This window comes from Mchenga conophoros, linkage group LG17 (assembly GCF_057382185.1).
Source record: "Mchenga conophoros isolate Kocher_MC1m ecotype Shallow Benthic linkage group LG17, M_conophoros_male_GT1.1, whole genome shotgun sequence".
NCBI classification, from domain to species: domain Eukaryota; kingdom Metazoa; phylum Chordata; class Actinopteri; order Cichliformes; family Cichlidae; genus Mchenga; species Mchenga conophoros.
Window position 1 is genome coordinate 2,162,804 of NC_140542.1, and position 18,397 is coordinate 2,181,200.

Consider the following 18,397-nt stretch of genomic DNA (forward strand, 5'->3'; position numbering starts at 1 on the left):
CAGCCCATGCAGCAGCATAGTTACAACATGTTCTCATCCCAACGTCTAACACACCCACGACTGTGACAAATCGTCCGTATGTTACACGTTGGGAGGCCTGAGAGCACATCATTATATACCAGCTAGCCCAACTTCAGTAACCCTGCAAACGTCACTGCTGTTTAGTTTCCTGTCTTCATTTATGTTGGAAGTGATAGCAGAGCTGTACATTTTAATTTCTCAGAAACCTCTCAGTCAGAACATGCTATATCATGTTTAGGTGGAAGCTAGCGAGCTAACATCCTGCTAACTTCTAACTCTGTTAGATGTAATAAATTCTGTTTTCATTGCCTGGATGTTAAACTTAATTGTTACACCTGGTAGAGCAGAACGCTGATCATTTTATTACAGATGAAAGACTTTAGACCGTTTTTAACTCTCAGTGATGCTGCAGTGTTCGTTTGACTTTGGGACCTGAAGACTTAGACTGGATAGTTTTGGGCTGTAAACTTTAAAAAAGCAACAGGACTTAAATTACAATGCGAGTACACATAAGGTGCTTTAACTTGATTTTTCAGCACATTATAAAACCAAAACATAACTATATGTAAAGTGAAAGTTTCCAAATGTAGAAAAACTAAGCTGCAAATATCATTTAAAAATTTATTTCAACCTCATCTCCCTTTTCACTCTTAATCTTTGCCTTTCAGAGATGAATCCAGTTTCCGTTTGAACAGACAGGCTTATGAAAGCCCATTTCAAATAAAGTATATATACATGAATAGTTCTGATTTTCAAACGGCACATTTTGTACTGGTGTACAGTAGCACACACCATTCTGAGCACTCTCATGCTTGTCTCTGCTGACAGCCTATTAAATCCTGTCACCTGGCTGAGAAATCGCTCCGTGGTGCTTTCAGACAAAAACATCTTTTAGCAAGTCTTTTGTTCTGTCTTTTCAGTAAATTGTGAAATGAGTTTGTTTTTTGTCGCCTATTTTAGAAAGCTGTTCCTCAGGAAGCAGCATGGAAACATTGTTACTGGAGAATACTTTCAGTGATTTGGCTTTTTCTCCACTTGCTTTTACAAGAGCGCACACTTGAAATCAGAACATTTTTGGAGCACTTTCACCAGTGGGATGATGATGGTGACAGCAAAGAGGAGGAGAGGAGGCGGCATATCACAGTGACTGAATGCTGTGTGCACTCTTTATCTGTGGTGCGTATGGATGTTTGTTCAGTGCGCAGAGCGCCTCTTAGTTTCGAGGTAACGCTGGAGACTGCTGCCATTTGGGCTGGCAGGGGAGTGAGTGTTACTGAATGAGGAGGAGGCAGGAACCATGTCAGTGGTGGAGGCAGAGCTATGTCTCAGTCTGCCTCAGCACCTCTGATGGGTTTCAGCTGTTTCTAAGTTTTCATTCATGTGTGTTGGTGTCTCCTGTACACTCAATCCTGGCTCTAAAAGCACGTCATGTAATTAAAGTGCCAGTTTGGAGCTGGTGCCTTATCACACACCAGTTCTCAGCCAGCAATGCTAGTTTGAGAATAACACAGACTGGATCATCTAAAATCTACTAACAGGAGGCACTGGAGAAGGGATCGTTGTGACCAGCAATACCAAAATATGGCAACTACCAACTTTAAAAATCTAGCAGTAGTTTATTGTCTAATATGTCCAAGAAAAAGATCAAATCAGGAGCTGTAGTAGAAAAGTATACATTTAAATAACGGTGTGGCGGGGTTGACTAAGTAAAATAAACCAATTCGAAGTTCCAGGGGCTATCAGACCTTAGCTGGGGTTTGATTTAAAAGCACATTTGAACCCAAAACAGTGTTAAGTTCGCTGACTCATGCTTGATGAGACAGCAAACTTAGAAGAACTGCATCTCAAGGGAAATGAAAGTGAAAGAGCATCTTAATGGCTCAGCATGTTCTGCCCAGATCCCCTGAGAGCAGAGGCCAAATGAGGCAATGTCCTCAAGCTACAGCAGAAGAACGGACGATCTCATGGCTGTAGCCTGCTGCTTATATGCCATATCATAGACACTATAACTATATAACTTATATTCCAAAGTCACACAAACATGCTTTTACCTAAGCCTGAGCTTTACACAGTTGTTGTAGTTTAATGTGGAACTGAAGTCTGTCTGCACACACACAGTGTAGCCCACAGAGGTACGGCTAAAAAGTGACCTCATCCAGGAGATACTGTTGGAACTACTTCAAGAAGACAGAGTAAAGGCTATTTTTGAAAGTATATTTTAACTGGTTACTCAATTAATCAGTGGAAAGATCAAAACAGTACTCAATTACTAAAATCACCAGTAGCTGCAGTTCTCTTGTGCTAATCAGGTCACGAGCAGTTGTCCAAGCATTTCACTACATATCGTACTGTGTATGACTGTGTACGTGACAAATAAAAAATTTGAATTTAATCCACCAGAGACTAATGGACAGGAACTGGCTGCAGTATTTTCAGCTTTGGTCAGAGAGAAAAAACAAACCAACACTATTTCTGTACCTTTATTGTTCTGGACTGAGATCTCACTGCAGCGGTACACGCACTGAATTGCTTGCAACAGTGGCCCCTCCCTCCCCAGGCCGGGTGCAGGGTGAGCCCCGGTAACCCTCTTTTTTGAAGAAGAAGATTTTGCAACAGCTTGAAGAGAAAAGGGAAAACTTTGCAGCTGTGTGACATGCAGAGTGCCAGCATAAACATGACAGCTGATGCACCATACAGCTAATCAATAACCAAAGCTTTACTTTACTTAGTAATTCACTAATATCCACACGTGCTGTACAATATAACAGAACTGTCAAAAGCAAACTGTGCGTATTGAAGTTTCAGAAATGTTAGCAAATAAAGGGTCAAAAGCAGAGCTGAAGATCTGCTTATTGGAAAAGTTTATGCATGTTTGTTTATACAAACAAACCATTGCCGTTAAATTTCAAGTATCTCTGACAAACACATGCAGGGCCTGCATTTGTAACGTGCTCTGCTCGCTGTAGCATTCGAAATGTGGCATTAGAAATGTACATGTTCATGTACGCTGAGAATCTGTGAGTCTGAAAGCTTATTGGCATCCACATTGTGTGCGTGTGTGTGTGTGTGTGTGTGTGTGTGTGTGTGTGTGTGTGTGTGTGTGTGTGTGTGTGTGTGTGTGTGTTATGATGGTGCACAATCAATACTGTCAGCACTGAGGAAGTGAATAAGGTTCTGCTTTCCCATGACCTTACCTGATTCCAGAGCTCAGGCATCCAGCCAACTGGTGCAGGTGATGGTGGAGGTTCAGCCCAGTTCCCACTAATTAAGGAGCCAGGTACTGGTAGAGGTGACCTTGTGTTCCTGTTGACTGGATTACATGCAGAGTTCTGGAAGCTGGTTTTCAGCCTTGTCGCACCAGTCCCAGGCCTTCATGCGCTGTGACTAATCCATTACTTCAAGGTAACAAACACACGCAGGAATACTGGCAGACTAAAAAGTTCATTAGTACAGCTGTGCGTGGTGGCTGTGTATGTGATGCCTGGAGGCATCAGAGCAGAGAGATAAGGCCTGTGTGGACAGATTTAATATAACTTGTACATTTTGGTTTGTGTGTCTGTATGTGTGCTTGGGGCAAGTTCTGCACCATGTGAGGGATTTAGAAAGATGAGCTTTTCTCTCACTTCTTTCTCCAGGGTGGTCTCATTTCAAGTTCAAGTTCAAGTTCAACTTTATTGTCACTTCAACCATATACAGTTTAAAAATACACAGTGAGGCGAAACAACGTTCCTCCAGGAACCAAGGTGCTACAAGACAAGTTAGTGCAAAAAAATAATAATATATAATATATCTAGTAATAATATTGTGCAAAAGAGCATTTACAGGTTGGTGTGTGCGATGGTTTGGTGGTGTAGGTCAGTGTGTTTGCGCTTGTGTTGGTTAGTCAGTCCAGTCTCAATGTTTTGAGGTATTTGAGTTAAGCTGAGTGATAATGTTAGTGTGTGTGTGTGTGCGTGTTTATCAGTCAGTCCCTTTTTGCTGAGGAGACGGATGGCTTGTGGAAAAAAGCTGTTGCACAGTCTGGATGTGCGTGCCCGAATGCTTCGGTACCTTTTTCCAGATGGCAGGAGTGTAAAGAGTGTGTGAGAGGGGTGCGTCCGATCAGCCACAATGCTGGTGGCTTTGCAAATGCAGCGTGTGGTGTAGATGTCCTCAATAGAGGGTAGAGAGACCCCGATGATCTTCTCTGCTGTTCCCACTATCCGCTGTAGGGTCTTGCGGTCTGATATGGCACAGCTCCCAAACCAGACAGTGATGCAGCCGCTCAGGATGCTCTCAATAGTTCCTCTATAGAAGGTGGTCAGGATCGGTGGTGGAAGCCGGGCCTTTCTCAGTCTTCTCAGAAAGAAGAGACGCTGTTGGGCTTTCTTGTGCAGGGAGCTGGTGTTGAGGGACCAGCCGAGGTCCTTCTCCAGGTGTACGCCCAGGAATTTGGTGCTGTCAACGATCTCCACAGAGGAGCCGTTGATGCTCAGCGGTGAGTGGTCGCCTCGTGTCCTCCTAAAGTCAACAACCATCTCTTTTGTCTTGTCAACATTCAGAGACAGGTTGTTGTCCTTACACCAGTCCGTTAGTCTCTGCACTTCCTCTCTGTACGCTGACTCGTCGTTCTTGCTAATGAGACCCACCACGGTCGTGTCATCAGCGAATTTAATGATGTGATTTGAACTGTGTGTTGCTACACAGTCATGAGTCAGCAGTGTGAACAGCAGAGGACTGAGCACACAGCCTTGTGGGGCCCCAGTGCTCAGTGTGGTGGTGCTGGAGGTGCAGTTCCCGATCCGTACTGACTGAGGCCTTCCGGTCAGAAAGTCCAGGATCCAGTTGCAGAGGGAGGTGTTCAGGCCCAACAGGCTCAGCTTTCCGATCAGTTGTTGGGGGATGATCGTGTTAAATGCTGAGCTGAAATCTATGTACAGCATTCGGACGTGTGAGTCCTTCTTGTCCAAGTGTGTCAGGGCAAGATGGAGTGCAGTGGAGATGGCGTCGTCCGTTGAGCGGTTATGGCGGTATGCAAATTGCATTGGGTCCAGTGAGGGGGGCAGCAGGGTCTTGATGTGTCTCATGACGAGCCGTTCGAAGCACTTCATGATGGTGGGTGTAAGTGCGATAGGGCAGTAGTCATTGAGACAGGACACAGAAGACTTCTTGGGCACGGGGACGATGGTGGTGGCCTTGAAGCACGTGGGGACAACGGCACTGCTCAGAGAGATGTTGAAGATGTCGGTGAGAACATTTGCCAGCTGATCAGCACATTCTCTGAGCACTTTGCCTGGGATGTTGTCTGGTCCAGCAGCTTTACGTGGATTGACTCTGCGTAGAGTTTTCCTCACCTCAGCTGTAGTGAGACACAGGACCTGGTCGTTCGGAGGAGGGGTGGTCTTCCTCGCCGCCACGTCGTTCTGCCTGTCGAACCGAGCATAGAAGTTGTTAAGCACATCTGGGAGGGAGCCGTCACTGTCACAGGCAGGTGGTGTCGTCCTGTAGTTAGCGATGGCTTGTAAGCCCTGCCACATGCGCCGTGTGTCGCCGCTGTCCTTGAAGTGGTTGTGGATTCTCTGGGCGTGTGCGCGCTTCGCCTCTCTGATGGCCCGAGAAAGTTCAGCCCTCGCTCTCAAACAATGCAGCACCAGTTTTGGCTCCGGAGTGGCCGCTGCGTGCTACTGCCGCGCCGCCATTTACGGTCACCTTTGCACAAACCTACAGAGAAATTCGTTTTACCATAAAAATGGAAACACGTAGGCTGAATATAACAGCTCACTCCAGCTGATGGAAGCAGCTTCTGTATATATGTTCCTTCTTCCTGATGTTGCTGTCGTGTGGTATCGCCACGTCTATCGCTACGGCCATCTTCTTCTGTTTGTCTACCACCACTATGTCCGTCTGTATCTGGAAGTCCCACAGGAACTTAGTTCTCCCATTTTGACCTCGGGACTTCCAGGTTATACTCGGCACAGATGTTCCTGTACACTATGCCGGCCACTTGGTTATGGCGTTCCATGTATGCCTTGCCTGCTAGCATCTTGCACCCTGCTGTTATGTGCTGGATTGTCTCTGGGGCATCTTTACACAGCCTGCACCTGGGGTCTTGGCTGGTGTGATAGACCCCAGCCTCTATGGATCTTGTGCTCAGAGCTTGTTCTTGTGCTGCCATGATTAGTGCCTCTGTGCTGTGTGTGTGTATATATATGTGTATATATACAGTGGGGCAAAAAAGTATTTAGTCAGCCACCAATTGTGCAAGTTCCCCCACTTAAAATGATGACAGAGGTCAGTAATTTGCACCAGAGGTACACTTCAACTGTGAGAGACAGAATGTGAAAAAAAAATCCATGAATCCACATGGTAGGATTTGTAAAGAATTTATTTGTAAATCAGGGTGGAAAATAAGTATTTGGTCACCTCAAACAAGGAAAATCTCTGGCTCTCACAGACCTGTAACGTCTTCTGTAAGAAGCTTTTCTGTCCCCCACTCGTTACCTGTATGAATGGCACCTGTTTGAACTCATCATCTGTATAAAAGACACCTGTCCACAGCCTCAAACAGTCAGACTCCAAACTCCGCCATGGCCAAGACCAAAGAGCTTTGGAAGGACACCAGGAAAAGTATTGTAGACCTGCACCAGACTGGGAAGAGTGAATCTACAATAGGCAAGCAGCTTGGTGTGAAAAAATCAACTGTGGGAGCAATCATCAGAAAATGGAAGACATACAAGACCACTGATAATCTCCCTCGATCTGGGGCTCCACGCAAGATCTCATCCCGTGGGGTCAAAATGATCATGAGAACGGTGAGCAAAGATCCCAGAACCACACGGGGGGACCTGGTGAATGACCTGCAGAGAGCTGGGACCAAAGTAACAAAGGTCACCATCAGTAACACACTACAACGGCAGGGAATCAAATCCCGCAGTGCCAGACGTGTTCCGCTGCTGAAGCCAGTGCATGTCCAGGCCCGTCTGAAGTTTGCCAGAGAGCACATGGATGATACAGCAGAGGATTGGGAGAATGTCATGTGGTCAGATGAAACCAAAGTAGAACTTTTTGGTATAAACTCAACTCGTCGTGTTTGGAGGAAGAAGAATACTGAGTTGCATCCCAAGAACACCATACCTACTGTGAAGCATGGGGGTGGAAACATCATGCTCTGGGGCTGTTTTTCTGCCAAGGGGACAGGACGACTGATCCGTGTTAAGGACAGAATGAATGGGGCCATGTATCGTGAGATTTTGAGCCAAAACCTCCTTCCATCAGTGAGAACTTTGAAGATGAAACGAGGCTGGGTCTTCCAACATGACAATGATCCAAAACACACCGCCCGGGCAACAAAGGAGTGGCTCCGTAAGAAGCATTTGAAAGTCCTGGAGTGGCCTAGCCAGTCTCCAGACCTCAACCCCATAGAAAATCTGTGGCGGGAGTTGAAAGTCCGTGTTGCTCGGCGACAGCCCCAAAACATCACTGCTCTCGAGAAGATCTGCATGGAGGAATGGGCCAAAATACCAGCTACTGTGTGTGCAAACCTGGTAAAGACCTATAGTAAACGTTTGACCTCTGTTATTGCCAACAAAGGTTATGTTACAAAGTATTGAGTTGTATTTTTGTTATTGACCAAATACTTATTTTCCACCCTGATTTACCAATAAATTCTTTACAAATCCTACCATGTGGATTCATGGATTTTCTTTTCACATTCTGTCTCTCACAGTTGAAGTGTACCTCTGGTGCAAATTACTGACCTCTGTCATCATTTTAGGTGGGGGAACTTGCACAATCGGTGGCTGACTAAATACTTTTTTGCCCCACTGTATATTTTCATCATCCCTGTGGGAAGCTTCTTTGTGGTCACGTTGTATCTATTGACATAACATGATAATGATGTTATATCTTTGTACATATTAACTAATATCCACGTTGTTAAAAAGTAAAATCATACCTTTCATTGATTCTCTGGTTTGTCTCAGGCTTTTGCGTGTTTTTTCATTGCAGTTGCGTTCCTCTGTGCTCTGTGTGGTTGCTTTCAGCCTCCTCTTTTATTTTATTGCATCCAGTTGTCTAAGAGCATGTGCTAAGATATATAATCATTTTCTCAAATAAGATTTGTTACATGTGTAACAGTGCTCTTATGTGGAGTAACAAGTGAAAGGTCCCCACAATACAACTAGCTCATTTATGTCTATTCAAGCCTCTTCTTCAATTGTAGTGACTGTTACCGATGCCTGATTTATTATGGCCTCCATTCCAGTTAGCCCTGGGTCCACTGGTGCTAGTGAATAAGAATCCCCCCAGCTGTGCAACCTGTCAGTGAACACAGTGCAATCACACACACTCAGACACTAAATCCTTAATACCTTGAGACCCACCTCAGGGCTGTGTCCACAGCAATCAGCAGTGGCCCACCGTCTGCTGATTCAGCTTGTACTGACTTACTGGTGCTGGAGACGTGTGTGTATGTGCTGGGTTTGAGCTGGCCTGTGGAAGCACCTAAAAGGCAAATACTATGCAACTGCGTTACTGTGCTGCGAGCTCTTGTTCTCCAAGCCAGCATTAATTGCCTATTTACAACGTCCACAGCAGTGCTGTGCTGAACTGCATTATTAAAGACCAGCTTTCACAAAACTATTATCAATCACGCTCTCGTGTGTGTCTGTGCATGGTTAATTGCACATAGCGTGTGTAAAGGCATCCCTCCTTTCTGTCTAGCATTCCCTTTGGTGTTTGAAGGTCATTGCTGTCTGCTGGGGCTCGTTACACTAACAAGCACCGGCTCACTCCCTAGGGCTCTGTCAAAGGATTCGTGTGAACAGAGGATTACACGTCTCTTACAGGGATCCAGGCTGTGCTCAGTTCCAGCCCCATCACACCCCATTCTTCAATTTTTAAGCAGGATTTGAAAAAATCAAGAGTCTCCTTTTCTGTTTTTTGCTTTGATGCTCTTGTGACGCGGAGGACGAGAGAGGCGAGGACACGCCCCTCAATCAGTCCTGACGGAAAGTTCTCCGCAACAGGAAAAATGAATCACTAAATAACATTCATAATAATAATGATGATGACACTGCAACGACATCTTCATCAGATATTGTGTACACAGGCTACATGTTTGCGGTCAACACATTTGTTAGATGCTGCAGATGAGCAAATATCCATTGTGACATTATCAGCTCTGCACAGCAGATTTGCAGCATGTCCAACGAGCACACAGACACACACCCTCATAAAGTGTCGGTCTAACAGGACAACGGTGTTTATCTGGCTTCTGATCCTGAATCATTAACCAATAACTGATCATTAATTAGAAGCCACGCCCTCCATGTCATGCGCAAAACTGACAGCATCACAAAACTGTTCGAAATAGCATCTCTCTGTGGTCCAGTTGCTGCACTTTGTAGCCATTTAGTCTCTTTCTTGCATCTCTTTGTGGCAGAACTTTGTCTGTGGTTGTGTTCATTCATATTTACTTCCACTGCTCGTTGCATCTCTGCTGTTTTGTTCATTATTTCATCATCATTTCATCGTTGCGTTGTCTCTCTTTGTGTGTTTTGCAGCAGGTTTTTTGTGACTTTGTCTGCAATCACATTGTGTCTCTCAGTTTTCTTTTGGAGTATTTGATGTCTTTTGTGTCTCTCTGGTAATTTTGTCTTTTTCATCCCTTTGTTCCTCTTTATTGCAGCACCTCTGTCTTTCTGGGACTTCCTCAGCCTCTGAGCCCTGTGGCCTGTGTGCAGAAGGCCTGTGGACCATCCATTTCAAACATACAGCGTATATAAAACTGTGTGTTTGACTGCTTTGTTTTCATATAATTATAATAGTTCTTAACCCATAAGAAGTCTGTGGTGTTTAGAAACAGGTCTGGCTATTATTTTAACCCCTGATCAGTTGAACAGTATCAGTGTGCTTTAAATGTAAACATACTCTGTTGTCCACGTATAATCCTACTTTGTTGCTTTGTGGTTGGCAAACATGCTGTGAAACCTGATTCACAGATGGAAACTCGCCGTAGAAATGAATGTACACCTCTTGTTATTCTCATCGTTAGCTTTCCTGATGGCAAGAACACGCGTTCATCCACGAACACGAGGCAGATGACGTGCAGAACAAAGTGCTATTAAACCCTCGGCTTTCTCGTTAGCGGTTCCTTTCCTTTCCTGTTGATCCTGCGCCGTTCTTGCGCACTTTTCCGTCCAGAGTAATTGGAGAGAGTGTGCTGGCCGAGGCAAAGTGTTGCGCTGGCTGCTCCCACTGAGCCGGTGCCAGCAGCTACTGCTCTGTATCGAGTTGTATAAAGAGCTGAGATCCAGCCAAATAAACACTGAACTGTGGCTTTGCCCTTGGCATATAGTCACTGCTCTCATTATTTATCCCTGTAGCTTTCTGCTTGCCACTTGCAGCAGTTGGTTGTTCAAGGTGATGGTTCCACATGTGGGATATTCAAGGAAGGGAGTAAAAAATAAAGGGAAGCTGGGATTTAATCTTTCATCAGTCAAAGGATAACAGCCCCCTTGGATGTAGACAGACTCGTGTTCAGTGTGAGGAATAAAAGGCGTTACTGTTGTGTACTTACCACATGTGGCCACAGTCACCGCTGCTGAGCAGCTATGAGCTGAGATCACAGACTGTATAGAAAGGATGGATGGACGCTTGGAGCCAGCCTCAAGTGTCGTGGAGGCGTTCTCACACTGATAGCTGCATGAAAAATAATCCAACCCAAACGATATGTTTTTATATAGGATGACGTGTGTTCTGCACTGCATGCTGTCAAAATGATTGCTGTGTCAGAACAGCTGCAGTAAGTCTGAATGTCCTCCGTTCTTACTGGAGCATCATCTGTTTTCCAGTCATGCGGAGGAACCCCTTCATGGTGGAAGGCTGCTGTAGGAAAGGATCCCGCAATGCCCTGCAGGAGCTCTACAACCCCACACAGGTAGGACACTGTCCCACTTCCATAAGCGCCCTTGTCATCTCCTTATCACCACCTGCATCTGTTTTCACATTTGTATTTTACTCCAGGTTTTCGCCTGAAGAAGGCGGTGGAAGAAGGCCTATATTTGTCTTTGCCTGCATGTTTAGAAGGCAGATATTTTCTTTTCTAACTGTTGGTGCCCACAGGACTGATGCTCAGTCTTTACCTGAGGAAACAGCTGACTGTTTGTGAAAGCTCAGCATAATGATTGATTCTCCGTCTCTTGGTCAGGAAATGTTGCCGGCCTCAGGTGATAAGTCATCCCGATTGTATCATAAATGAGAGCAGACAATAAATCACAAGAAAGGACAGAGGTTTTTCTCAGGTCTCACAATTTACCCTTTTCAAGGACAGTGAGGAAATGACAAACTCCTACTAGAAGCTCTTTTCTGCAGCATTTTTTCATATCGCATAAACAGCGAGACTATTACAGTGCTGTCATGTCTGTCCCAGCCAGTGAAACCTTGCTTCATCTCATTTTTCACGATTTAAAACGCTTTACAGGACGACGACCATCTGACCGCACGCTGCCTGCTATAACAGTGTGATTGCCAGCATGAAATTAAAGCGTATAATGTGATGTCATTTTAATGGCTCGAGTTTTACTGGACAGTTTACAGTGAAGAGACTGACGCAGGAAAAATCAGAAGGAGATGCAGACACAGGCCTCAGCCTCGTCGGTTTATGCTTACAATTAAAGAAGCAAAGGACATAAAATAGAGAACACCTACCATGTGAATGACTTTAAGAGCGATGGCTGGGATAAAATCAAATGAATCAAACCATATCAGTGGTTTTGCACATTACTCCTGAGCATATGCTATGTTTGCTATGATTTCCTATCACCCAGAGAGCTTTTTAATTCAAGGGTAAAAAGAAGCTTTGGCAGCACTTTAAATGTAGCTGCCAACAGTGCTGCGTTCATAAGCTATACTGAACTGAAGGGGGACCAGAGAAAAGCATATGTTTTAAAAGGATGGCACTAACAAAGTCATTGCTAACTTTAATACCATGTATAGAATATTCTTATAGGTTTTATATTTCATGGAAAAATGAGTCTAGTGAAAACTGCAACAATCTGTGCCCAGTCTGTTAATGCTCACAGAAGAAGGATTTGGCAGTGATGGCTATTATTTTGACCTGAAAAGTCTAAAATTGTCCCATAAAGTAGAAAAAATAAATAAAGTTCAGCACTCGGTCTAGTTCAGTTTGTCCCTCTCAGATGAATCTTCACTTGTGTCGGTGTGCTGCTTCAAACACACGGTTACAAAATGCTCCAGTTTGGATAAACATGCATTAAAGCGAATGCAGCATACAGATAAAGTATGACCGAAATAATGGATGCAAGATGAAAGGAAATGCTAACATACAACAATGTGTTTCATTTTAAGCAAACTCATTCAGCCAACCTGATGAGCTGAGGAGGGCTGCTGCAGAGTTCAGGCACTGCGTCCTGAAAGGTGTGGTCACCTCTTAGTTTAAAATAACAGCGTGCTGCAGTCAAAAGGTTACTATCAAATATCAGAGAGACGAGTCGTCAGTTGGTCCAAATTATTAGGTACCACTATAGGATTGGTCTATGCAGTGTTTCAGGTACAGCAGACATCCTTACACAGACGTGCATGTACACAGAACTGAGTGCAGCCAGGTTGGTGCTGGACGTCACACTCTGTCAAGCTGAACCCTGCATGTCCTGCCAGCAAGAGGAACTGACCCTCTTTTGATTGTTCCCTTTGTGTAATACCAGAGCCTCTACAGTGTAGGGCCGAACAAGATGAACAGCTTGTGTGGGGAGGCGCAGGCGAGTGTTTGGAGGCGAGGTCCCACGCCTGAAATTCAGATACTTTATCTCCAATTAGAATTCGAGTATTTTACCTTCTTGGAATGTAACTTTTTATCTGGACAGTGTATCATCAATATGTTTAGTTTTCATGAGAAAACTGGAAACTACAGCATGTAAAGCAGGCTGTAGGTGAACCAGCGAGTGTGGCTGCACAGGTATGAGTCTTCTTGACTTCAAACAGCCTGCATCAGAGAGGGGAACGTTCAAAGAAACCCTGCTTGCTGTGATAATGAAACTGTGCCTCGATGTTCACTGTGATGGATTACCAATCTCAAGCAAGTGAGCTGAAACCAATGAGTGCCTCGAAGGTAGAAAATCAATTCAACAACTTAATGTTCAAAAGATGGTTGGAAAGGATGGAAAGTGTACATGTTTTGCAGTATGCAGTATCAACTAAATCAGGCACATTTTGGAGCACTGTGGAGATGCACATTTTGTGCAGCTGTGGCTCTCGGGGCTGAGCGCAACCTGCCAGCAGTGCAGTCACTGAGGAGAGGAGCATGACAGGAGGACACTGCTGGAGGTGATGGTGATAGATTGGATAGTTTCTGCTCCTCTTCTGCTCTCTGATCAATGTCCTACCATCTATCACTTCCTGTCTGCATGCCTCTTTCTTCTGCCGCTAACCCCGACAGTGTCTTACCTCATGCTTCCTGTTGTCCTTTATTCACTGTGTTCTGCTGCGTGCTGTCTCAGGCTGTCCCTCATCCTCTCCCTCTCTCCGTTTCCATTTCACTGTCGGCCATTTATCACCCAGGACCTTTTAAAAGCATACCGTAGGAATTTAAACGGTTTGCTGGACAGCTAAGATTAGACCAGGCGCACATGGGCCTGGCGTTAGTTGATTTTCCCTGGATGATTTTTCCCACTCATGTGAAGCACCATTGATATATTTCTATGTAGAGGAGGCTTCTAGTGCAGCTAGGGTAAATTTTAGCAGGGTGCTTGGGGTCAGTGGTCAAAGAGAGATGTGTGTGTGTGTGTGTGTGTGTGTGTGTGTGTGTGTGTGTGTGTGTGTGTGTGTGTGTGTGTGTGTGTGTCACGGAAAAGAGGGACCCAGGCGCGGTTCTTGCTCACAGAAACACAGTGCGTTTATTTACAGTGAAACAGACAAGTCCAACAATCCATTCAAAAGTGCAATTTTCCAATCGTGCTCGTCCCTTGCTCCCAGTGCGTTCCGTGTAGTAACTCCCTTAGTGTGTGTGCTCCCCAACTCGCTTCTCCGCTCGCCCCTCCTGGAGGAAGAAGGAAAATCCAGCGTTAGCCACACGCTAGCCGAATAACACACTCACACTGCTCGCACAGACTATACCAGTTCGGAGTAATAATCCCACGTCGACTGTCGCCGTGAGTCCAGGTTAAATACCCCTTTCTAGCCTGGAGGAATGATTACCAACCACTGGTCAGGTAATCAGCTGCAGGTGGGCCGGCAACAGCGAAGAGGGACTCCCAATGACGACAGTCGCCAGGACACGCCTCTCCCACGGCGCGCACTTCCGTAAACAACCCCGAGGGCCAGGGAGGGAGAAACAAACACATATACAGAAAACATAAACACAAGCAGGGTCGTCCGGAAAGGGCCGTCCGACCGTGACAGTGTGGGCGTCGAGCGGAAAACAGAATCATAAATAGAAATAAATGTAAGACTCATATAAATATGAAAACCTCACTTTGTGCTTTTAGTGCATCTGTAATCCACTTTTACAAAACATAAACTTTGCAAGCAGCAGCCTACATGGTGGCTACACAGCGACCTCGTGCAGTCATTCACAGTAGCAGGTTTACGCAGACTGTAGGCGTGTTTCCATCCACCTGTTTTTATTTTTAACTGCTGCATGATAGAAATGATTGAAACGAAATGCAGAAAATCTAATGAAACTTCAAAATATTGGAACCAGTTTAAATACAGTGGGGCAAAAAAGTATTTAGTCAGCCACCGATTGTGCAAGTTCCCCCACTTAAAATGATGACAGAGGTCAGTAATTTGCACCAGAGGTACACTTCAACTGTGAGAGCCAGAGATTTTCCTTGTTTGAGGTGACCAAATACTTATTTTCCACCCTGATTTACGAATAAATTCTTTACAAATCCTACCATGTGGATTCATGGATTTTTTTTTCACATTCTGTCTCTCACAGTTGAAGTGTACCTCTGGTGCAAATTACTGACCTCTGTCATCATTTTAAGTGGGGGAACTTGCACAATCGGTGGCTGGCTAAATACTTTTTTGCCCCACTGTAGGTGGCATCCTTGCTAGTGAACAACATCATGTCTCTATATACGGTATTAATCATGCATACAGCAACAGGGTCCATGTCCTCAGGCCGTTCTGTCAGCAGGGCCGTGCTGTCTGAGGTATGATTCATGTGACTGGCAAACACAGCCTGCACACACCAGCATCACTGCTGACAGGCCTGCAGCTTTACTGTTATTATTTGCATGTAGAGATTTACTCATATTCATATCTATAATTTCCCAGCGTCACTTTTAATACACAGCTCCAGAGTTTATTAAACAAAAGTAAATGAAAGCTTCCCTTGCAGTATTCTCATTTACCCACTCAGCTCCTCGCAGCCCTTTAATATGCTACTCTGTAATAATCTGCACTCCTCTCTCTCCGTGCCGCTCTCTTCTTTTGGATGTTTTTGCTTTCAGCTAATACATGCTCGCTGGTTTTCTTACAAAAAAGCTCACTTTAAATAAATCTGAAGTCAAGTGTTTAATTCAGGGCTTAACTTCCCTCTTATTGAGCCCTGGAGGCGCAGAAGGCGGGAGCTACAAGGTCTCGCTTAGACTTCCAAAAGCCCAATGACACCCTCGTCTTTGTGACTTGAACCTGTGTGTTTTTAGAATACATTATATTAAAGCTAAGCTCTGACTCCTCAGAGATAGTTTTATTAACCACAATTTAAATCAGAGTACATCTAAATACAGTAAAGAAACCTGCTAATGATCCTTCTTCCTTTTTATCCTCCAACCAGCAATGACAGGCTGGCTCACAGAGGCAGTTATAACAGATTATACCAGCTCACTCATTAATGCTGAATCAGAAATCAGACTTGATGCTCAGATCTGTGCCGTAGTAAAAGGAATGACTCAGCTAATGTAGGCTAACATCGTCTATGTGTGTTCATTGTGTTTGTGCTGAGGGATCCAAGGATACACAGATGCTTCAAGTTGTTTTGATGATCCATCTGTTTGGGCTCAAAACAATAGTTTGCCTTAATCATACTGCTGTTGTCTCCTAATCACATCCATATCCACCTCTGACATCATAAAGTCCAGATGCCAGGATTTCTTCTGAAGTGCATTTAATAAAAGTTAGAGAATTATTTTCTTGTTCTTACTACAAACTTTTCTGCTGCCAGAAAACATGCATGAGTTTGTCCAAAAGTAACAGGACAGTCTGATAAGAAAAATACAATCGTTCAGAGTTATGCAGGTTTCTTGGCTTGTTGGTGAATTCTTCTCATCAACGTTAAGTTGAAAGCCAAACAGTTCAGATATGCATGGTTGTAATAATAGTTTTTAAACGGAGTATGAAGGTGGCCACAAGATCAGCGGTTCAATCCCCAGCTCCTCCAGTTTGTATTGTGAGGCATCCTTGGGCAAGTCCTGACCCCTGACCCCTGGGTTGCCCCTAAACCATTCATCAGTGTGTGTGTGTGTGTGCATCACATTTTGGGGTTATATATTTTTAAAAACGCTGGTTACCTCAGTGTTGGTGTCTCACTCTTTTCTCACATTTCCTGTGCTCGGTGTGGAGTCAGCTGACATGTCAGAGTAGCTCCCACTTGAATGTCAGGATCCATGTTTATACTCACTTCACTGGTTAGTGCTGGCTGATAGGTGCATTGAAATCCTTTTTATTTGAATGGAATGACTTATTTGAAGAGATGAATATGTTGGATTGAACTATGCACAGCACTGTGTTAAAAGAAGAGCACCAAAAAACCCATGAATTCTTGCTCTTTCCTAGATTTCCTCAGCTAGCAGTGACGGCAGAATTTAAATGTCCTGAGAAAACATCTTAAATTCTGTGAGAAAGTCGAGTACAGCACAAAGAAGCCTGAGATGAAACCCATGACAGGTCCACAGCAGCATAAAGAGCGGTTAGAGCACAAGTTTCACTATCAGTTTAAACATGTACTGTCTATGGCTGTGGAGTCTAACTTAGATAATGGCAGAAAATAACTGCTCAGAGGTGTTTCCAGATGACTGCAGAGTGACAAAACAAGGCGTTTTGTAGGGAGACTTTTATTCCAGGTATCTCGTTTTCATAATGGCTGAACATTTGAACTGGAATTAAACTCCATACCTGCTAAAGATACCATTCTGTCAAAGGATACAGAGGAGTGTTTTTTACAGCTCTGTTCATTCATCCTCTTTCATTTCAGCTTTATACTGACATAGCAGAGAGACGCTTTAAAAGATGGGTCAATGACAAAACCTGAATCTGACTAAACTTTTGCCACTTACCGTTCAGACTTTATCAGGTAACGTGCTGCATTCTGGTACAACAGCCCTTTTGTAGTAACTTGAAACGGTTTCCTTTCTGTTACTGACGTAATTTGGAACGACTGAACAAATAAATTGATTTGAAAGTTAAAAGGGGGCTAAAGTCAGTGGGTTATTTGTTAAATGTAAAAGTTTGAAATAGGAGGATTTATAATACCCACATCAAGATTCTGAACGACAGAAACTCGTGAACCAAAAACGTAATTTAGGTATAAAAGCTGCATGAAAGTGAAAAAATAGCAGTTCCATACATCTCAAACCTGCTTCTTGACTCTATGACCTCCTGATAATCACACTCAAGTTGCATTTTGTTTCTGAGGAATATCACATTAAAGAGTTTCAGGCTGTGAAATGTCATTCTTTCAGTAAATAGTCAGGTCCCAGGGTAATGACTGGATGGTACACTTGACTAATAATTTGACTGGTAATGGTATTTAATCCAGGCTGGAAGCTAGCTGCTTTACTCATTCAGCAAAGTTTAGATGAGCGTTTGACAGGTTTGACAAAAATAATGAGGTCATCATCAGAAAGGTGAAAAAGAGCGACTCTAATTCGAAAATCTTTCAATTCAATTCAATTCAATTCAATTTTATTTATATAGCGCCAAATCACAACAAAAGTCGCCTCAAGGCGCTTCATAGATACAGAGAAAAACCCAACAATCATATGACCCCCTATGAGCAAGCACTTTGGCGACAGTGGGAAGGAAAAACTCCCTTTTAACAGGAAGAAACCTCCGGCAGAACCAGGCTCAGGGAGGGGCGGGGCCATCTGCTGCGACCGGTTGGGGTGAGAGAAGGAAGACAGGATAAAGACATGCTGTGGAAGAGAGACAGAGGTTAATAACAGATATGATTCAATGCAGAGAGGTCTATTAATACATAGTGAGTGAGAAAGGTGACTGGAAAGGAAAAACTCAATGCATCATGGGAATCCCCCGGCAGCCTACATCTATTGCAGCATAACAAAGGGAGGATTCAGGGTCACCTGGTCCAGCCCTAACTATATGCTTTAGAAAAAAGGAAAGTTTTAAGCCTAATCTTAAAAGTAGAGATAGT

The 18,397-nt window shown here is 44.2% G+C and overlaps 1 protein-coding gene across 2 annotated transcripts in view; it reads left to right on the plus strand.

Annotated features, from left to right (window-relative positions):
• The window catches only part of chst11 (carbohydrate (chondroitin 4) sulfotransferase 11), a 106,660-nt gene that overhangs the window by 61,818 nt on the left and 26,445 nt on the right, over nt 1-18,397 (plus strand). For both annotated transcript variants that reach the window (XM_085251169.1, XM_085251170.1), the window contains exon 2: nt 10,854-10,939. In XM_085251169.1, coding sequence (XP_085107295.1) covers nt 10,854-10,939 — 86 coding nt within the window. The remainder of the gene's footprint in view (nt 1-10,853; nt 10,940-18,397) is intronic.